At 37.7% G+C, this 18,804-nt stretch overlaps 1 protein-coding gene across 33 annotated transcripts in view; it reads right to left on the bottom strand.

Annotated features, from left to right (window-relative positions):
- The window catches only part of MAP4K4 (mitogen-activated protein kinase kinase kinase kinase 4), a 192,903-nt gene that overhangs the window by 50,351 nt on the left and 123,748 nt on the right, over window positions 1-18,804 (bottom strand). For all 33 annotated transcript variants that reach the window (XM_012740468.3, XM_012740471.3, XM_012740479.3 and 30 more), the window contains exons 5-11: window positions 18,468-18,578; window positions 14,017-14,107; window positions 11,884-12,014; window positions 9,525-9,579; window positions 8,036-8,114; window positions 4,038-4,213; window positions 740-812 (exon numbers count right to left, since the gene is read on the bottom strand). In XM_012740468.3, coding sequence (XP_012595922.2) covers window positions 740-812; window positions 4,038-4,213; window positions 8,036-8,114; window positions 9,525-9,579; window positions 11,884-12,014; window positions 14,017-14,107; window positions 18,468-18,578 — 716 coding nt within the window. The remainder of the gene's footprint in view (window positions 1-739; window positions 813-4,037; window positions 4,214-8,035; window positions 8,115-9,524; window positions 9,580-11,883; window positions 12,015-14,016; window positions 14,108-18,467; window positions 18,579-18,804) is intronic.

Here is an 18,804-nt window from a genome sequence, read left to right as displayed (position 1 = left end):
AAACCTCTCTTCTCTGGCACAAGGCTCCCTACAGGCCTCTCAACACTCCTCCCAGCATCCCTTTGCTCCACTATTCAGTCCTGTGCAGCTGCTGCATGAAAAACTGCCAGGCAAGCCCCATTATGAAAATAGAAAAATCCTCCATTCTTTGATTAATCAGTTATTACAAGGTTTATGCTACCAGTTTTAACTCCCTAACCTTCTGCTTTCTTATACCTTGAGAAGGCAGAGATGAAACAAAACACTGAACACAAAATGGATTGAGACAAACATATACTAACAGATCAAGTCAAATACTGGTAACCACATTTGTGGGAAGAGCAAAAAAAAAAAAGTTTTGGGAAAAACTCCAGTTTTCCAAGAGAGATCCTGCTGGCCCCTAAGTAGGACCATTCTTTGTGTAGCAATGTTCTGCACACCATAAGACCTTTACCAGCCATGCCTCCTGGAGCAATGAATGCTGGGGCAACCTCCCCTGCCCAGCCCACAACACAGCCCAGCATACTTCGAAGTGACTAGGGAGGGGACACAATGCAATCCTTGGTAAAGAATGACTAGATAAGTGGATCTAAGGAAGAAAAATGTTTATAGAAATCTATCATAAAATACAGAAGAATGAGAGATAGTAAGGCACTTTCAAAGTAATTTAAGATGCCTTTGAGTCTTCTGAAATCCTGACACCAGCATGAAGCTTAATCTCTTCAACAATCAGGATGCTAAACAGTGGTTTTGTGGTTACCTTGGCTCTCCTTCTTGTTCAGGCACTTCCTCTTCTTCTTCCTCACTCCCACTGTACTCATACTCAGTTTCATCTATGAAGAAAAGGACAAGATAAATGGGACAGTTCACAAGTCCTGACACACGCCTGTTCAGGCAAGCATCTCCAAAGGCATTATGGCAGGAAATAGGCAAACTGTTCCTTGTGTAAACAGAAACTTGTATGGAGAACTTGGGAAGGAGGGGAGAGACAGCAAATTCATATACGGTCGGAGGCAATTTCCTGGGCTAGACTCACTCCCCATGGAAAAGCCAATTCTGTAGCCTTTAACACAATCTCTTATGGGGATATGTTGCTGAGGGGCTCCAGGACTGTAACAGGGGCTCCGGAACCTGTGACATACAGGAGAAATGGTCCAAGAGCACCAGCACATTCACAGAAGTCTACTTTGATGTCAAAATTAAAAAAAAAAAAGAAAGAAAGAAAAAAGAAAGACATGTACGTGCTGAAACTATGACAAGCAAGAGAATTTTTTGGTTATTTTTAGCAACTGGGGACCCACAGAGAGTGCAGCAGAAAGAAAAGCCTGCTGGATGGACCAAAAGTAAAGCATTAAGTAGGTAATTACAGCAAAAAAACAAAATATAATATTCCCACAAATTATAAAAGACAAAACCGGGGGGAAACTAATTAAATAATATAGCAAAAGAATGAGACAAATATTGTTCTACTTAGACCAGACTTCAAACAAAAGTTTCAACGTGAATAACTCATTTTCACTTCCACAGGTTTTATTGGTCCCTTCACTTAATGCCAGTATCCAACTATCAGTGAACAAGTGAACAGTAACTCCAGAGAGCAATCAAAACCAGACAGGTTGAAGAGATTTAAAAAACAAAGTACGCTCACAAACAAAAAATACATTTCTATTTTTTTTTTTTCAGAGATATGTAAGATGAAAATCAGCATCCTGGTATGAAAAACGGGCCTGAACACTTAAAATATAATTCAGGACAAATCTGTCAGCCTATACATACGACATTATTCTTTCTCTGTGCTAGATAATCAAAAGCTATATAATTTAAATAGACATATAAATGGATTTTAATAGATATGAAGACATGGCACATAGATATACATAAGCTTCTAAGGGAAATTACAACCTAAATACTCTTTGGAATCCATTAAATAGATACTCTATTCATGTCCTTTGCCCAGTTTGCCTAACAAACGTATGAAAAATGCTCAATACCTCTAATCATCAGGGAAATGCAAATCAAAACCACAATGAGATATCACTTATCCCCAGTGAGAATGGCCTTTATCAAAAAGTCCCAAAACAATAAATGTTGGCATGGATGCAGAGATAGGAACATTCAAATACTGTGGGTGGGACTGCAAACTAGTACAACCTCTGTGGAAAGCAATATGGAGATACCTCAAAGAGATACAAGTAGAACTACCATTTGATCCAGCAATTCCATTACTGGGCATCTACCCCAAAGAACAAAAGACATTCTATAAAAAAGACATCTGCACTCAAATGTTTATAGCAGTACAATTCACAATTGCAAAGATGTGGAAACAACCAAAGTGCCCATCAATACACAAGTGGATTAGTAAAATGTGGTATATATATATATATAATGGAGTTCTACTCAGTCACAAAAAACAATGGTGATCTAGCACTTCTTGTATTATCTGGATAGAGCTGGAACCCATTCTACTAAGTGAAGTATCCCAAGACTGGAAAAGCAAGCACCACATGTACTCACCATTCAATTGGTATTAACTGATCAACACTTAAGTGTATATATAGTAATAATGTTCATTGGCTGTTGGGCAGATAGGAAGGGGGAGAAGGGAATCGGTAAATTCACACATAATGGGTGCAGTGTGTACCATCTAAAGGATGGACATGCTTGAAGCTGTGACTCGGGTGGGGCAAGGGCAATATATGTAACCTATAAACATCTGTACCTCCATAATATGCTGACGATAGACAGACAGACAGACAGACAGACAGACAGACAGATAGAGTATTCTGCTATGTTTAAAATTTTGTACCATAAACTACCAATTATTGACAAGAGGCTATGAGTATTTGGAAGGTGAATCCAGAGAAAATAAAGAGGTCACTGTGACTCGAAGATTGAAATGAGGAAGGTGCTTTGCTGTTTCCATCTGCAAAATATGGATAATGAGAAATGCATGAGATGACCCAGGCTAAGTATTTAGCAGATGCCTGGCACATAGCAACTGTTCAATGAATGTTAGCTATATTAAGTAAAGTAATGGAAAAATGATCCAATATGCAAATAATTTATTTCCGAAAATAGGGCTACCATATCAACTGAAAGTTAAGGAAAAAAAGTCTTGTTTCAATCTTTATTTCACTTTGTTACAAGTGCCTAGTTTAATGGATAAAATTAAGACTAAATAAATCGGGGGGGGATTATTTTGAACAATGATAACTGTGAATACACTGGAGCTCAAATGAATATACAAACGACTATGACCAACTCTTTTACTGCCTTGAACTTGTTCTTTTTAGTTTCTTCTTTGTCCTCAAAATTTGAGTGTCAAAAAAATTCATTACCAGGATTGCGTTATCCAAATATTGTTTCATAAACTTACTGCAAGGATCCATAAAACAGAAAAATCAATGTGAGCTAGTAGCCTCAGAGAACGTGGTTTAGTAAAGAAGGTAATGGAGTTTGAACTGCACCTTGTAGACAGAAGGAAAACAGAAAGCCTTCCAGGTAAGCAGGCACAGTATGTGTAAAAATATAAAACAAAGACATGGAGGACAGAAAGGAATCTTCAGTAATCAGTACAAGAGCATGCTTGTGGCCTATGCCTATCCACACTCCCTGTAACAGTAAATAAGTAAGAAATCCTGAAGGTGGGGGCAGTTCCTTGAGTAGGAGAATAACACTGAGGAACACATGCTGGTGATGTTCACAGTAGATAGTCAATAAACTCCAAGCGAAGTACACAATGAACGAATCCGTAATGAAGTAAAATGAGGAGCAACAATGTGCTCCCAAGAGCAACAAGAAAAGCCACCCACCACGCTGACCCGCCACAATGCCTGTCTACCTGGTATCAGCCTGGCCAAACCACGAAGCTCCAGCCAACCCCGCCTGAGCGAGGCTGGACCCTAGGCCCAATCACTGAACTGCATGGCAGAGACGAACTACTAAAGCACTGGCCAAATGAGCACAAACTCACAGTTGGGAAAGGAATGACCCATTCTAGCTGACAAGAACTTAAAAATAAAAATGTAAAAAGATGAACAGAAAAACAGGTTTAATACCTTTCTCTCCTCTCTTCTTTCTGGTCCGATCTATATGATCCTTAAGCTGGATTCTAACTTGCCTTTCATTTGGTTGATCCCTTATAAAAGGATGTTTCAAAAGCTGCTCTGTGGAGGGCCGCTGCATGTAATTTTTCACCAGGCACCCTTCTATAAAACTAAAAAATTTCTTTGACCTGTAAAAAGTAACAAAAAAAAAATCATCAAATTTCTACCATGAAGAGTGAAATGCTCCAAAGTATCAATAACTTAAAAGCCTGAAAACAAAGACAAGCTTTGGAATTCACTGTGAACATTCTACAAATGCAAAGGAATAACATATGAAACATAAAAAGGAACTCAGGAGTTGGGGATTGGGAGCATTAATCTAGCACAGTTTCAGTGTTGCATAGTATTACCGATAATACAAGCAGGAAGCTATTAAATAAGTCAGATTTCAATGAATTAGATTTAAATCTAATATTGCTTATTAATCGCTAATCACACGGGTGGAGAAAGAGGGAGGTCTCTGCTAAAATGAGGGCAGACAGAGAGGATAGATGTCTAGTACCTAGAAGAGAAGGACAGACATTGGGATAAAAAAAGGAGCTGAGTCCGTGACCAAATGCTAGGACTCTAAAACCTGTTAATTTGACATTTCAACCTGAGTTTCACACTGGTTGATTTATCAGTTCTTTATGTTTAATGTACAAAGATAGAAATTACAGTGTTTAGGGGGACAATGAGTCTGTCACCTACATTTGCCATACTAGCCACTTTTATTTTACTTGTTTCTCTGTGCCCAGCTCATGATGACCTCAGTGGTAGTCTAGGCTGAGACATCCCTCACCCATCCTATTTTGTGAGACTCACCTGAGGAATCATCACTTTTGATAAGCCTTCCTGGTAATATTCTACCTGTATGTGCCCTAAGTTAGAGCCTTTCTTCTGGGGGTATCTGCTTTTAACAGACTTTAAACAGACTGTGTACTTTAGGTTATGTTTCTATCTCCCCTACAAGTCAAGAACTGGTACCTATTTTTCAATCTGTCAACAATGTTCAACACTAAGCACAGCATACCATAATAGGTACATAATAAATTTTTGTTGAATGAATGAGATATTCAGTCTTTTAAAATGTGATTTAGAAAATTAGTTCTTTCCAATTACTTCACTGAGCTTTTAAGAATCACTTCATTATCTTGTATTTCCATTCAAACTTACTAGTTTTTTCAATTCAACAAATATTTATGTATCAACTGTTTGCATTTGTTTATGTTAGGCTCTGAAAGAAATACACATAGGAAATAAAGTAGATGAAATTTGGCTATACAATAGAACTACAATCAAATTATAGGGGAAAAAAACCAACTATTACACTGAGTTGGACATCAAAAAAAGTGGAATATTTGACATTTATTATAGAGTGGGAGAGAGAAGACAGCATCCCAAAGTGGAGCAATAGCATGAAAGGTAGAAAAGTTAAAAGAAAAACAATGAGTCATTTTCTGAGGCTAATATGAAAAGTGGGAAAGAAGGGAACAACAGTCAAGGTCAGCTCAGAGAAAGACCCCCAAAGTCATTCAAAGAAGCTATTACTTTATGTTTAATGAGGAAACGTAGAATAGTGAAACGCTCTGACATGGAGATTCCCAAACCCCAAGCCCACAAAGATCATTTCAGGGAGTTTATTAAAAATACAAATACCTGAGTCACTCCCCAGATCAGAAACTTTGAGGCTGGAACCCTGGATTAAAATATTCCAAAGGGATTACCATGCACTGTGTCTACACACTAACATTTGGAAATCAATGACCTACAAAACGTTCTTTAAAATCAACGATCAAGTTCTGCTGGAAGACAGGACATGGATCATGTTTTGAAAGCCACTTCTCCCAAAACAGTAGTAGAAATTTACATCTGGTAATTGGAGGACCCCAATCACAAAGGAAGAACTTTATTTCTGTAATCATCTCTTCCTTTCAGAATATTGTGGTAACATGAGAACAATGATATAAATGAGGTGGCATCTAATCAAGTTTTTAAAAAGTATGATGTAAAGAAAAAAAACACAGGAAGCATCTATGGCCATCTATCACTGTCTCTCTAAATCACAAATACTGGATGCATAACAGTTCATCCAAAACCGCAAGTACTGGACAGAATAAACAAGAGTGTAAGGTACCCTAAAGACAGCATTAATTCAGTAATCTTTCCAGTATAGACCTCCATCAACAAAATCAGAGAAAAATAAAGGAAAAAAGGAATTATTACTTAGTATAACATGAGCGAGATAAGGAGTTACTCCAGCCCCACAGCCTACTCCGTTGTGATGTCCACTATATCCATGTGGTTTCCCTAGAGGTAGCCACCCACGGATACCCAGAGCTATCGTGTCTTAACAAGGAGATCAACTGGGGCTAAAATCTTTGCAACTATGTGGCAATAAGAATCAATTTAAAAATGGGTAAATGGAATTAGACAACCTAATCAGTTATCTGGAATCAAATGTGGTTAAAGTTAGTATATAAAAAATAAGAAAAATCCTGCTAACAGAAGAAAGGTGAGGAAAGAAAGATAAAAGTTTGGGGGGCAAGGACAGCAAGGAACAGAGAGAAATATGAAGGAAACTCATGTGAAAATGTGTGTGTGTGTGTGTGTGTGTGTGTGTGTGTGTGTGTGTGTACACATCTATAAAGAGGAAAAGGAAACACCAGAAATTGAGCAACCAAAAAGAAAAAAGCAGACAGTAATAGCTAAAAGTCCAAGTCCAGAATGGAAAACTTAACATTGAGATCTTCTGGATATCTCAGATGACCCAAGCACCTAAATGTGGATGGCTGGGCTGGGCAGGGTGGCTCACACCTATAATCCCATTACTTTGGGAGGCCAAGGCAGGAGGCTCCCTTGAGGCCAGGAGTTCAAGACCAGCCTGAACAACATAGGGAGACCATTATCTCTACAAAAAATTTAAAAATTAGCCAGGTGTGGTGGTGCATGCCTGCAGTTCTAGCACCCCTGGAGGCTGAGGCAAGAGGATAACTTGAGCCTAGGAGTTTGAGATTGCAGTGAGCTATGATGACCCTACTACACTCTAGCCTAGTCAAGAGAGCTACACCCTGTCTTTAAAAAAAAAAAGAACAAACCCTAAGTAGAAACAGCATTTTTGAAAAACTACTAAGAATGGTTGTAAAAAGGAGGAAAAAACCCATAGGTGGACAACAGTAAGACAGATAAGTCCAAGAAAACAGAAAGAGAACCAGAAAAAGAAGAGGCCCACAAGTGTGAAGAGCTTGAGTGCAGATAAGAACTAACAGCAAAGAACGCAGAAGAAAGTTCAGGAGGGAATGAGCGGGCAAAATTCTCAGCAAAAACCAGAGTACAGATTTTTAAACCAACTCCAACAGCATATTCCCACAATTACAGAATTGCCAAATTCTGTAATAAAAGCTTTCCTCGGGAAAGGTGGCCATCCTCTCTCTCCATGGGTAATCAGTATTTTGTTTGACAAATGCATGGAAGTTACAAGAAAATGGGAAGGCAGTAACTTAAGTAAAGAGGAATACATTCTGTTAATGTGCTCTTCTGGAATAAAAAAGAGTATGTCTAACTTCAAATTTTTAAAAAAATAATTATAGTAAAAATGTCCATTAATTTTAAACTTCTATTTTTATCTGAGAAACTGCAAGTAACAGAGCTTTGCTTTTTTTAATGGAAAGATGTTTAGTAATACATTACAATTAAAAGAATGTTTAAATATTAAAATGGAACTTTTCTCTTTAACTATGTTATGGTGTTTCATACGGTTACTTGTCACCACTGTAATCCAAAGAGAATTTTTCAAGAAAAAAAAATTCATTTAAAAAATCAGTGCATTCTTTAACTGGTGTTTTGAGGTTCTTGTGTTCTTCAGATATATAAGGGCCAGAATTTTGTCTTAGAGGAAAGTAAAACTAAAAAGAAACACTTTTTTTAAAAAAAGGAAAGGAACAACAACAAAAAAACCATACATAGCTTACCATTTTTTTGACTTCAGCCGGGGAGGAGGGTTTCTGGGAATGAGAAACAGTGCTCTCATTGGATGCATGTCACAGAGAGCTGGGGAGAGGAGACGGTCGTGTCAGTATGGCACTTATTTTACTCATTCTTGATTTCTAGGGCTCACTTACAAATAACATCAAATGATCTGGCCCATCATCAGACTGATATGCTTTATATCAAGCAGTCTAGACATCTAGGTATAAACTCTAGGGCATACCTTGAATTTCCCATTTAAAAAGAGCAAAACAAGAGGATAAGAGCAACAAAACAAAAAACAACTTCAAATAGACATTGGAAAGTTTTCATAAATCAAAGTCTTAAAGGAGTTAATGCTTAAGTTTTTAAACCATCTGTAGGATTACAATGAAAATGATTGTATTTTCATAGGGTTGTTGCAGGGATTAAATAACACAGCTTGTAAAGGCCTTTAGACAATGCTTGGAACACAGTAAGCATGGTTAGGCCCTTCAGAAATGTTAACTGTTTGTTGTTACAGCTGGTATTACTATGAAAAGCAAAAATATGAGGGTAAAATGGAATTGTTTAATTCTGTGTAATTACTGTTTGTTCTCCTATCACTTGTTCTAATAAAGGTGTGTTAGGCACATATTATGCCCTAATATGTGCATTTTCACATGTTTCTTTACCTTCAAGAGAATCTTACAAGGCATCTGGGAAATGGGAGGTGGAGAAGCAGACAATACTATTCTCATTGTGAATGAAAGCTGAGACAGAAGATCAAGCAATACAACCCTGTCCCAATTCCGTATAAGGAAGCATGAGGGAATGTACAGCGTTCACAACAGACATCCATTCCTGTACAGGAAACTAATTTTTGGCTGTCAATAAACTTTTTTTTCATTCATTCAACAAATATTTATTTCAGCAGCAACTATGTACCAAGTAGTTACACATTCTTTGTGTATACCTTTTTATAAGGGGACCAGCAAAAAATGCTATTTTTTCTTTGTTCTCTGTAATTCTACTCTGATCCTGATCAAAAATCAACTTTATGAAGTTTTCATTGATAGAATCCAAAGGAGAAGCAAACACTCTTACAAAATTTCACAGATAACACAAAAAATTTTTTTTCTATAGATAAGAAGCTATGCCTCCATTTGTAAAGTGAAAAAACTTAATACTAAAATTTCATGTATTAGAACCAATTTCACTAAATAAGTTTAAAATATAAAAAGAAAAATTACTATTATCTGATCTCAGCATAATTTCAGGATACACATGTAAATACAACTTAAAAAGAAAATGTAGCCTATAGATCTCCTAGAGATCTCCAAAAGAAAGAATGGTAGCCAAGAGTTCCTTTTACATCTAAAACTTTTATGATTTATATAAAGTTATATAAATTTATAATTCCTTCATCTAAATGCCCCACCAAAAATGGCTTTATCATGGAGCTGTGCTTTTTGAAGTGTTAGGACTGTGCTAAAAAGCAAGAAAATTACTTACGGGGAGCACCTTCTGCCATCTCAATGGCTGTAATGCCACAAGACCAAAGGTCACTCTGCAAAAATAAAATAGTATGTTATGGACATCACATTGGCTATGAAACCATTAACTTACATTTCTGGTTATTCACACAAATGAAATAAAAACTTTCTTTGCTGCACAAACCAGAAGAAAGTTTGCTAGGAAATTAAAAGCACAAACATATCTGTAGAAACACCTTACAAAATGAATGAATGACAAAATAAAGATAAAATCATATGTTAATTAAAACCACTCACATTGACCCAGTTTTATGTTTATGTTTATTTTTGTTTTACATTAATATTAAATACTTCAAACTTAATTTCAAGATTTTAAAAGTTTAAAGGCCAAAAACCATTCCTTATAAAATGTCCACAACTGAAATCATAAAATTGACCACAATTTACTAACTCAAATCATACTGCTGAGTGTCATACTCCACCTTCAAACCAAATAAGTAAGCTGTCTTTCTCTGTATGGAACCTTTCCCTTCTGATTCCCCTGAAATAACAAATTTAAAATTTGATTTAAACTTTATGCCCTACTCAAATGTAAGTTATATGAGGGCAGGTGTTTCTCTTTTATTTGCTTTTGTATCTGATAGGCACTCTGTAATAAACACTGGCTGATGTAAGAACGTTTTATCAGTGACTATATCTTAAAATCCAAAGAAAGATTTTTATAAAGCAGATAAAGATAGTTATTGTCATTAGTGTACTTTTGTTTACCTGTTATCTTAACCAAGCAATTACCTAAAGTTGCACAATTTAAGGGTTTTCTAAATAACCTATAAATATGTTACAATGTTCAGGCACATATATTTGAATACAAGAATAGGGATGAGGCTGTGAATTCCTCCCTTATTTTTATGAAGTTTCCATACCACAGGGGTACAAAGGGTTTACCCCAGGCGTCCTCAAACTACGGCCCGTGGGCCACATGCAGGTGTTTTTGCCAGTTTGTTTTTTTACTTCAAAATAAGATATGTGCAGTGTGCATAGGAATTTGGTCATAGTTTTTTTAAACTATAGTCCGGCCCTCCAACAGTCTGAGGAACAGTGAACTGGCCCCGTTTAAAAAGTTTGAGGACCCCTGGTTTACCCCTTATCCCAGTGACTGCCCTGGGCAGCAATAGTGGCAGGACAAATGGTACTGCAGATTTCCTGGTGTGAGGCAGGCAAAGCACCCCCATCTCCTGTGAGGAGACCTTCTAACAAGGTTTTCCTTGATAGTAATTGAGCCTTTCAGGTTACAGGAAACAAGCTACATTACAAAGAAGTAATCAAACACAGAGCATAAGACATTTTACAACAGGCCCAGCCACTTCAGCACGTCAGTTTCATAAAAGGGAGGGGAAGATGGCAATATTCTAGATTAAAAGGAACTCATGGGCCAAACAGCCAAATAATATTTTCCTGAACTAGACATTGATTTGGGCAAACCAGCTGGGTCTAATTATGAACTTTGTATTAAGAAGCTAAAAATAACTTCTTTTACTTAGGTATAATGATATTTTGGCTATTTTGGAAACATTTTCAAATTTTTGAGATATTTAGTGACATATTAAAAGAGTGGAAAGTCACAAAGTCCATAATCTATTTTAAAATACTTCAGCATATTAAAAATAAAATAAAAATTCCTCTGCATAGGTAGGCTTAAATTAAACCTAATTAGCTATTTATAAAAAAAAATACTAAAATACATTGGAGACTGTTAAGACATGAACTCAATTTTGAATATCATTAACAGGTACATTAACCATTTAATTAAGGTTTTTATTTTTAACAGTTTTTATACACACAGTCAATCTGTATCTAATTATCAAATATGGGTTTTACACCTGAATCGAAAAAGTGCATTACTGATTCAAGTCCCTAGAGGTCACTCTAGTAACTTCAATATATCTGCATACCAAATCAAAACCTATAAAGCTCTTTAACATCTCTAAAATTTTACACAGATGAAGCTATTGCTATATAATGATAATATTTTATAAAGAATAAATATTTAATTCTAATACATTCTTCAAGTTAAAAAAGGATGGCAAACAGGGGCAAAAACATTTAATTTACTCATGATGAAAAGTTCTAGGCACAGGAAAGTGCTCCAGACTATCTTGAAACCAATATATGCCTTAGTGAGAACAGAGGTGATAAGAATGGACAAAACAGACAGCATCTAAATACCACCCTGGAAAAGCTGCATGCATAGTGGTGTGCTCATGACTTCTTCATGGCAAGAGCAGGCAGAAATAAGGGGTGCACCAGTTGTAAGTAAAGCCTCCTTCCTTCAGGAACGCCAGTAGCCCAGCAACGGCCACAGAGCAGGTGCCTCTTACCCTGTAGTCATAGGTGGCATCTGGGTTCTCATCACAGGCGATGACCTCAGGAGCCATCCAGTAGGGAGTGCCTATGAACGTATTTCTCCGGCCTACTGTCCTGTCCAGCTGAGCACTCACACCAAAATCAACTGCAGGAGGAAGAGAAAGGAAAATGGAAACACAATTAACAAGTAAGATGTAATGGAGGGAAGAGGTGTCTTCGCAGTAAACTGAAACAGCAGTGCTTCGTGAATATGCAATCCTCAAGGCAGGCAGCATCAGAAAGAAGCACCCTTTCGGGAGCAAAGCCACCAAGACTGCAAGATATTCTAACAGAATGGGCGCTCCTGGGAGGCCTGGACCCAGCGGCCTCCCTGAGCTTCCCCAACAGTGACCAGCAGAGGGCCTTTGGCATGCAGGACAATCTTCAGTGCTTTCAGAGAACAAGCCAGCCCTAGACAAAAGCCCCTAGCTCAGGTGACCTGACTGAGACCCACTTTACTGAGCTTCTTAATGGCACTAATAACCAAATAAAAATTAAGAAATCCACAAAGGTTTTCTTGGAAATATAACACAGTACTGCATTAAATAAAAAGAATCAAGCTAAATCGCAAATACACAAAGATCACGCCCCGTAGCACTTGGGGACTTTCAGTGATTTTTCAATGACTTCTCAGTCCCATCCAATTTAATGATGATGGTGGTCTAGAGGAAAGTTGAAAGATGGGAGGTGGAGTTGGCAGAAAGCCCACAATCTAATAGAATGTTTGCCCTTCAGTACCTGTCAACATCACCACTACACACACTGCCACTACCTCAGCAGGAATGTGCAAAGGTGCGGACTTCATGCAAAAGGGCCTACATAAAGTGTTGAAATGATTTCTATGGATCATAGATTCAACTTGTGTGTACAGAATATGCTCAGGAAATGGGCTGGTGAGGGTGTAGATTCACTGCTGAATCCTCTTCTTGAGAGAGACACGCAGACCATGTAGACAGTTCAGAAAGCCTAAACATGCTCCACAGCAATTTAGAATGTAGCAGCATCCTACACCACTAAGTAATTCCTCAGGGACTCTCATGGGCCTAGTATCAGGGGTTAGAGATGAGAACAACTCAAGTGTCTGTCTGAGCTTGGAGGGGAGTGTCCAATTGGGCAGACTATTCTCCTCCATAGAAGACCAGTAAGTCCAGGCACTATGCAAGGAAAGCAATGGTAATGACTTTATTTTTAAAATACAACTACAGCAACCATAATTTTTTAAAGAAAGTTGGACTATATCCTTATTAACATTAAGAATTTTTTCTTGTGATGGCTTAGTATTAGAAAAATCAGTGCTAACTCTTTAAAACTCTGACAGAATCATTATATGAAAGTAGAATGACAAGTTCAGATCCAACTAAAAGAAACAAGAAAATACAAAAGAACCATTGTAAAATCATCTTCAGGAAGACACCACGGGCTGCAATTATCTACCCATGCAGAAATTTACCTACTACATTGAAGTCACTAACACTAGGTGCTAAATAAGAATACACTGGTGAATAAAAAAATTCTAGTCACTGCATTCCCAGAACTTACATTCTAGTAAAGGATACAGAAATACAAGTAAACAAATATTGATATAATTATAAATGTGACTAGAACTATAAAGGAAACAAGCATCAGGGTCCAAGACAGATCACAGGGTCAGAGAAGACCCCTTAAAGATGAAAGAAAAATTGTGACTTCAAAACCATGGTCAAGTGTTCCTAATAGGGAAACATTATGTGCAAAGGCCCTGAGGTGAGTTCCAAGAAGTTAAAAAAATGATAGTAATTGAGGAAGAAAGAAGTGAAGTAGGTCACAAAGTGAAGTGGGAAAAGTAGCAGGGATCAGATCCTACACAGGCTTTCAATGGCTATGGGTAAGGAATATGAATTTATCCAAAGTAAAACAGGAAGCCACCTAAGGGACTTTAAGCAGGAAAGTGGTCTGATTTAAAGATCAGTCTGGCTGCTGTATAGAGAACAGAGGAGAGGGAGAAGTATGAAAGAAGGGAGGCTGGAGCCAGGCTAGACTGAACTTTCAGCTACAAGTAACCGGGGCAGGGAGTGTTGCTGGTTTGCAACAGGACAAGTATTAGATCACACTGCACATGCATCACATACCAAGTTTCACCTCTGCATTCTCCGTCAGCAATACATTCTGGCCCTTGATATCCCGGTGGATCACATGATGAATGTGAAGATGTGCCAGTCCCTAAATAGGAAAGACAGATCTGAATTTTAGTTCTTTGTTGCCGAAAGTAAACAGCCAGGAACATATATTTTATTACAAAGTACACAAGTGGGTCAAAAGTTTTTTATGCACTCATACTTAGAACATAAAATTCACTCCTAGTGCATTCCCATGAAGACATCACCAATACTACCACACATACAGAAAGCTCCTCCCTACCCCCTCCATCCCAGTAAGTTAGGTTCCCCATGAGAGCAACATTACCACTTTCCAGCTGTGCCTTTAAGATACACTTCAGATTACCATCTGCATTTTTCTCTGCTATAATTTGTGCTATTTGTGTACAGGGTGGTTCCTTTCCCACGCTAAACGTCTATCTTTCAGAGGGTGACCCCACGGGCATATTTGAACTAAACACATCCCAGGGGAAAAGAGAAGAACTAGAAAGGGGTTTTAAAATCTGGCTCTTCAACACTGTCTAGTCTTCCTACTGCACAATGACAAATTGCTAAATGCCCATCAAACCTACCTCCACTCCAAGCTTAAAACAATTTCACTGTCAGGAGACTTGTGTTCAAATAAAATATCTTTCTTTCCCAAGGAAACAAACCTTACTGGGCATACAGTACATTTTGATGACCTTGTATCTGGAATGAAGCCCAAAAGCATGTCTCTTATGAGAGGTGGTAGAAGAACAAAAACATATGTTGCATCTAAATATGGTTCAAAAGATAGCAATGCATCATTCTCACAACTCATTTACTTGTTCTGTCCTTAGTTAGAGCAGCCAAATTTACAGCAAGTCTCCTTAAGACACATGCAACTATTTTCTCTGAAATGTCTTGATCCAAAAAGAGCAGATTAGAGGTAAGGATATATTCAATTTTCCTGTTTTGTTTTGTTTTTTGGGGGGAGCGGGGGGTTATTATTATCATTACTTTATAAGACATGAACTAAACACAATAGCTGCTCTAGAATACTAATTTTTCCAATACAAGGAGTTTCTAAACATTCATTTACTAGTGTGCCTCTGAAACAGAAGAGAGCTTATTCAATGGCTTTGTTTATTTTTCACAACACAGGATATGCAGTGTGATACCACAAAGCGCTGACTAGGGAAAAAAGCACTAAAAATATATGGTACCATAGTGCTATAGTTAGGGAAGCTGTCCCTCCTCTCAGCATGGTATAACTTCAAACAGCAAAAGGAGAGGGGGGAAAAATTGTAGTTTTCTCTAATTCCTTTGTAATTCCTACTTTTATTAATTACTTCAGTTCATTTTTGTTCTCCAATTTGCACAAACCTCCTACTTACACTTTTATAGGATTTTACCAACAAACATAAGCGGCCACATCTTCTCAAACGTAGCCTGCATACCATCTTGTTCATTACCAACAGCAAATGTATTAAACAATACCCATTTCCCTGTCCACACTGCTGGACTGCTGCTTCTGCATGACAAACTGCCTGAAGTATGTCTAATAGCTCTGTAACAGTGTTACCTTGAGTTACAATTATTCTAAACAATGAGTACATTTTTCATGTATGAAGTACCTGGGAATATGTGTTCAACTATTTCCGTACCAGAAGACAGGCCACAATATTTCCTTTTATCAGACATGCTAAGTCCAAATACTCAGTAAATATCTCATCCTTGAGCAAATGAATCAATGTTTCAAAGCTAGGAAACATTTATCCTACAACTCTCTCATCTGTGCACACTGACCAGAGGCACTGTCAAAGGCTGTCCCTTTGTATTGGTTATGGAAGCCGTTAAGTTCCCATACTCAATTATGAAATACAGATTTCTACCAAAATATGAAAACTGCTGTGGAGAATGTAAACATGGAAGTGGGCTGAAAGGAACATGTTGTTTTTGCTAATAAACCTTTTGGTCCAGAGGGTTTCAGTGGGTGACCCAAGAGAGCATTGCTACTGATGTCTGAGGCCTACATGATTATGACTCTCACCCCTGTGAGGAACTTAACATAATGTCTAAATCTAACATCTACTAAGGAATGAGGAAAAGTTTTGCCACTATGAAACTTAGCTACTATGTCTTTGAGAACCCAGGTAATCTGCCAGGGATGGTTGCCTTCCTGTCCTGTGAGATCTCACCTCCAACTTACCATCTTGCTTTCTCTTTACCAAAACCAACTCTTAGTAACTCCTACAATAAACACACACCAGTGTAAGACACACTAACTCTCCCTGAGGAATTTTTTTTTAGTCAATTTATACTTTTGTCCTAAGGAAAAATTCTCATTCCAGGTGAAATAAAGGTGAAGAAAGCTCTTGTTTCAGATGCCCAGTGAGGTGGAAAAGATGTGCTACATCTCAATAAGATGGGTATTCATTTACCATACTCAAGTTGATTAGGGGCCTCAAACAACTTAGGCTTCTTTTAAATATTGCCTGAGATCAACAATGGTAAAATGATTAAATATACATATTATATATAACAGGTAAACAATGCTTGCTTGGGTATATAAAAACATGTAATGTCTTGGACATCTGAAATATATTTAAAATATTATATTAAAAGCTAGTTCTCTGCTTGAGAAATCCCATACTGGAATTATACACAAGAAAAGTATGTGTGTATGTATGTGTTTACAACAGACAATAATGACAACTCGTATTTACTGATAGGTAGTTATGTATCCACATGTTACATTAAATGATTAATACATACTAACTCATTTAATTCTCCTAACAATAGTAATTTCACAGGGTTGGTATCTAAAATGTACAGATGAGGACAATTAAGTCTTGAAAGTTGAATAACATAGGGTATGCAGTAGAAACATAGGCAGGACTCAAACCCAAGCCTGGCCTGATGAACTCTAGCATCTAACTTCCTAAACACCATTCGATCCTGCCTACCATCCTAAGAGTTTTAGTGATTAATGTAATAAACACATCTGTCCTGTTACTCAATTCCTTTATAGTAGTATAAGATGGGATGCTTAGTTTCCCACTTTTAGGCTCTGCTTTCTGTGACAGCCATAAAAGATAAGACCTTGCTTTTTTTTTTTTTTCCCCCCAGAAAGAATCTCACTCTGTCATCCTGGCTAAAGTACAGTGGCATCACCATAGCTCACTGCAACCTCAAACTACTGGGCTCAAGGGATCCTCCTCCCTCAGCCTCCCGCATAGCTAGGACTAGAGGCATGCCCCACTGCACTTGGCTAGCTTTTCTGTTTTCTGTAGAGATGGAAGTGTCACTCTTGCTCAGGCTGGTCTCGAACTCTTGAGCTCAAGGAGTCATCCCACCTCAGCCTCCCAGAGTGCTAGGATTATAGGCTTGAGCCAACCTGCCTGGCCTGGTATTTGCACGTGACTATAAAAAGACTGTCCTCCCACCACCCTACTCTCCACCTCACAACTAGTCTTCTTAAGGGAACTGCCTATTTTCAAGGGCTCCATAAATATAAAAAGAAATAAAATGTTTCTCTAGGAAATCTAGATGACAGTCTTTACACTTGCAGTGCTCTATGAACCCTAAATATAAAAAGTGGGATATCTTTACCTATAAATAAAAAATAACTACCTACTTACAAGATTTTTTTTATCTTAGTGGGAGAAGCAGAACTGGATTTCAATTTAACTCCGTAGTCTTTATTTTTAAAATGTGGTGAGTAAATGAAATGCAACAAAGTAATTTAAGTGTGTAATTCAGGGGTCAAGTAGAGAGATAAACTGTGATAGCTGAATAGAGGAAAAAGACCCAATGGTAACACACATGCACCTTTCGAATTCAAAATCCTAAAAACCCTCTGCCTGTGCTGTCAGGGTGACTGTATTACTGAATGGAACCATTTAAAAGCTGCTGTAATAGCAGTTCAGAAACTTACAGTAAGATCATTAGCCAGCTTTTCAAATGGCTGTAAATAACATTAAACATTAGAACTTTTCTTCATAAATACTCCAACAGATACTAACAGCTAATGCCAAAGTCCACAAGATGATTTTGAAAACCAGCATACAATGCCATTAGTATTGATTTATAAACTTATATGCAGGATTTCTATAAAAACAATAGTTAGAGACTATTTCTCTTCCCCTCCACTCTGATTTCCTTTTTAACTCTAATGGAAAACTGCCAGTAGGTGAGTTGTGATGGCCTAGAAGATAAATTCAGGGAAATACAGAAAATCTATTTTTGTTTTAAGTCTACATTCTTTAGAAACTTGCCACAGTGAAATCATGATGTAGTTCATATTACCAAAGCTAACGTCCTATACAGCACCCTTGGTTGTCAAATGGAAAATAATTGGTATAAGTACAACTTTTGCTAAGAAATACTTGGGGCTAGGAAATTGAAAATGGAAGCACAAGACCATGAGCAGGGGCACTGCGGCTGTATGCTTTCCTTACCCTCAGGATTTCCCTGGAGATGTAAGCAATCCAGTCTTCTTTGAGTGTATTCCCTTTGGTGTTCTTCACAAGGTCTGTAATGGATCCAGCCCCACAGAACTCCATAACAAGCTACAAGGCAGACAAGACACAGGGTGACTAACATATCCTGGAAAGTTAGGAAAATGTAGTCTAACTGCTGTACCTCCTCTTTCCTAAAGACCTGGACATGTGATCATTTTGGAGGTATCCAAATCATTGAGAGTTCATTTCATGGTCCAATGTATTCACCACGCATATTTGGTTCAGGAGATTGAGAATACCTGACATTCTACAGCACACCCCCAAGTACAGTGGT

The sequence above is a fragment of the Microcebus murinus genome, chromosome 3 (assembly GCF_040939455.1).
Source record: "Microcebus murinus isolate Inina chromosome 3, M.murinus_Inina_mat1.0, whole genome shotgun sequence".
Taxonomy (NCBI): Eukaryota; Metazoa; Chordata; class Mammalia; order Primates; family Cheirogaleidae; genus Microcebus; species Microcebus murinus.
This window is presented reverse-complemented; position numbering and strand designations above follow the sequence as displayed.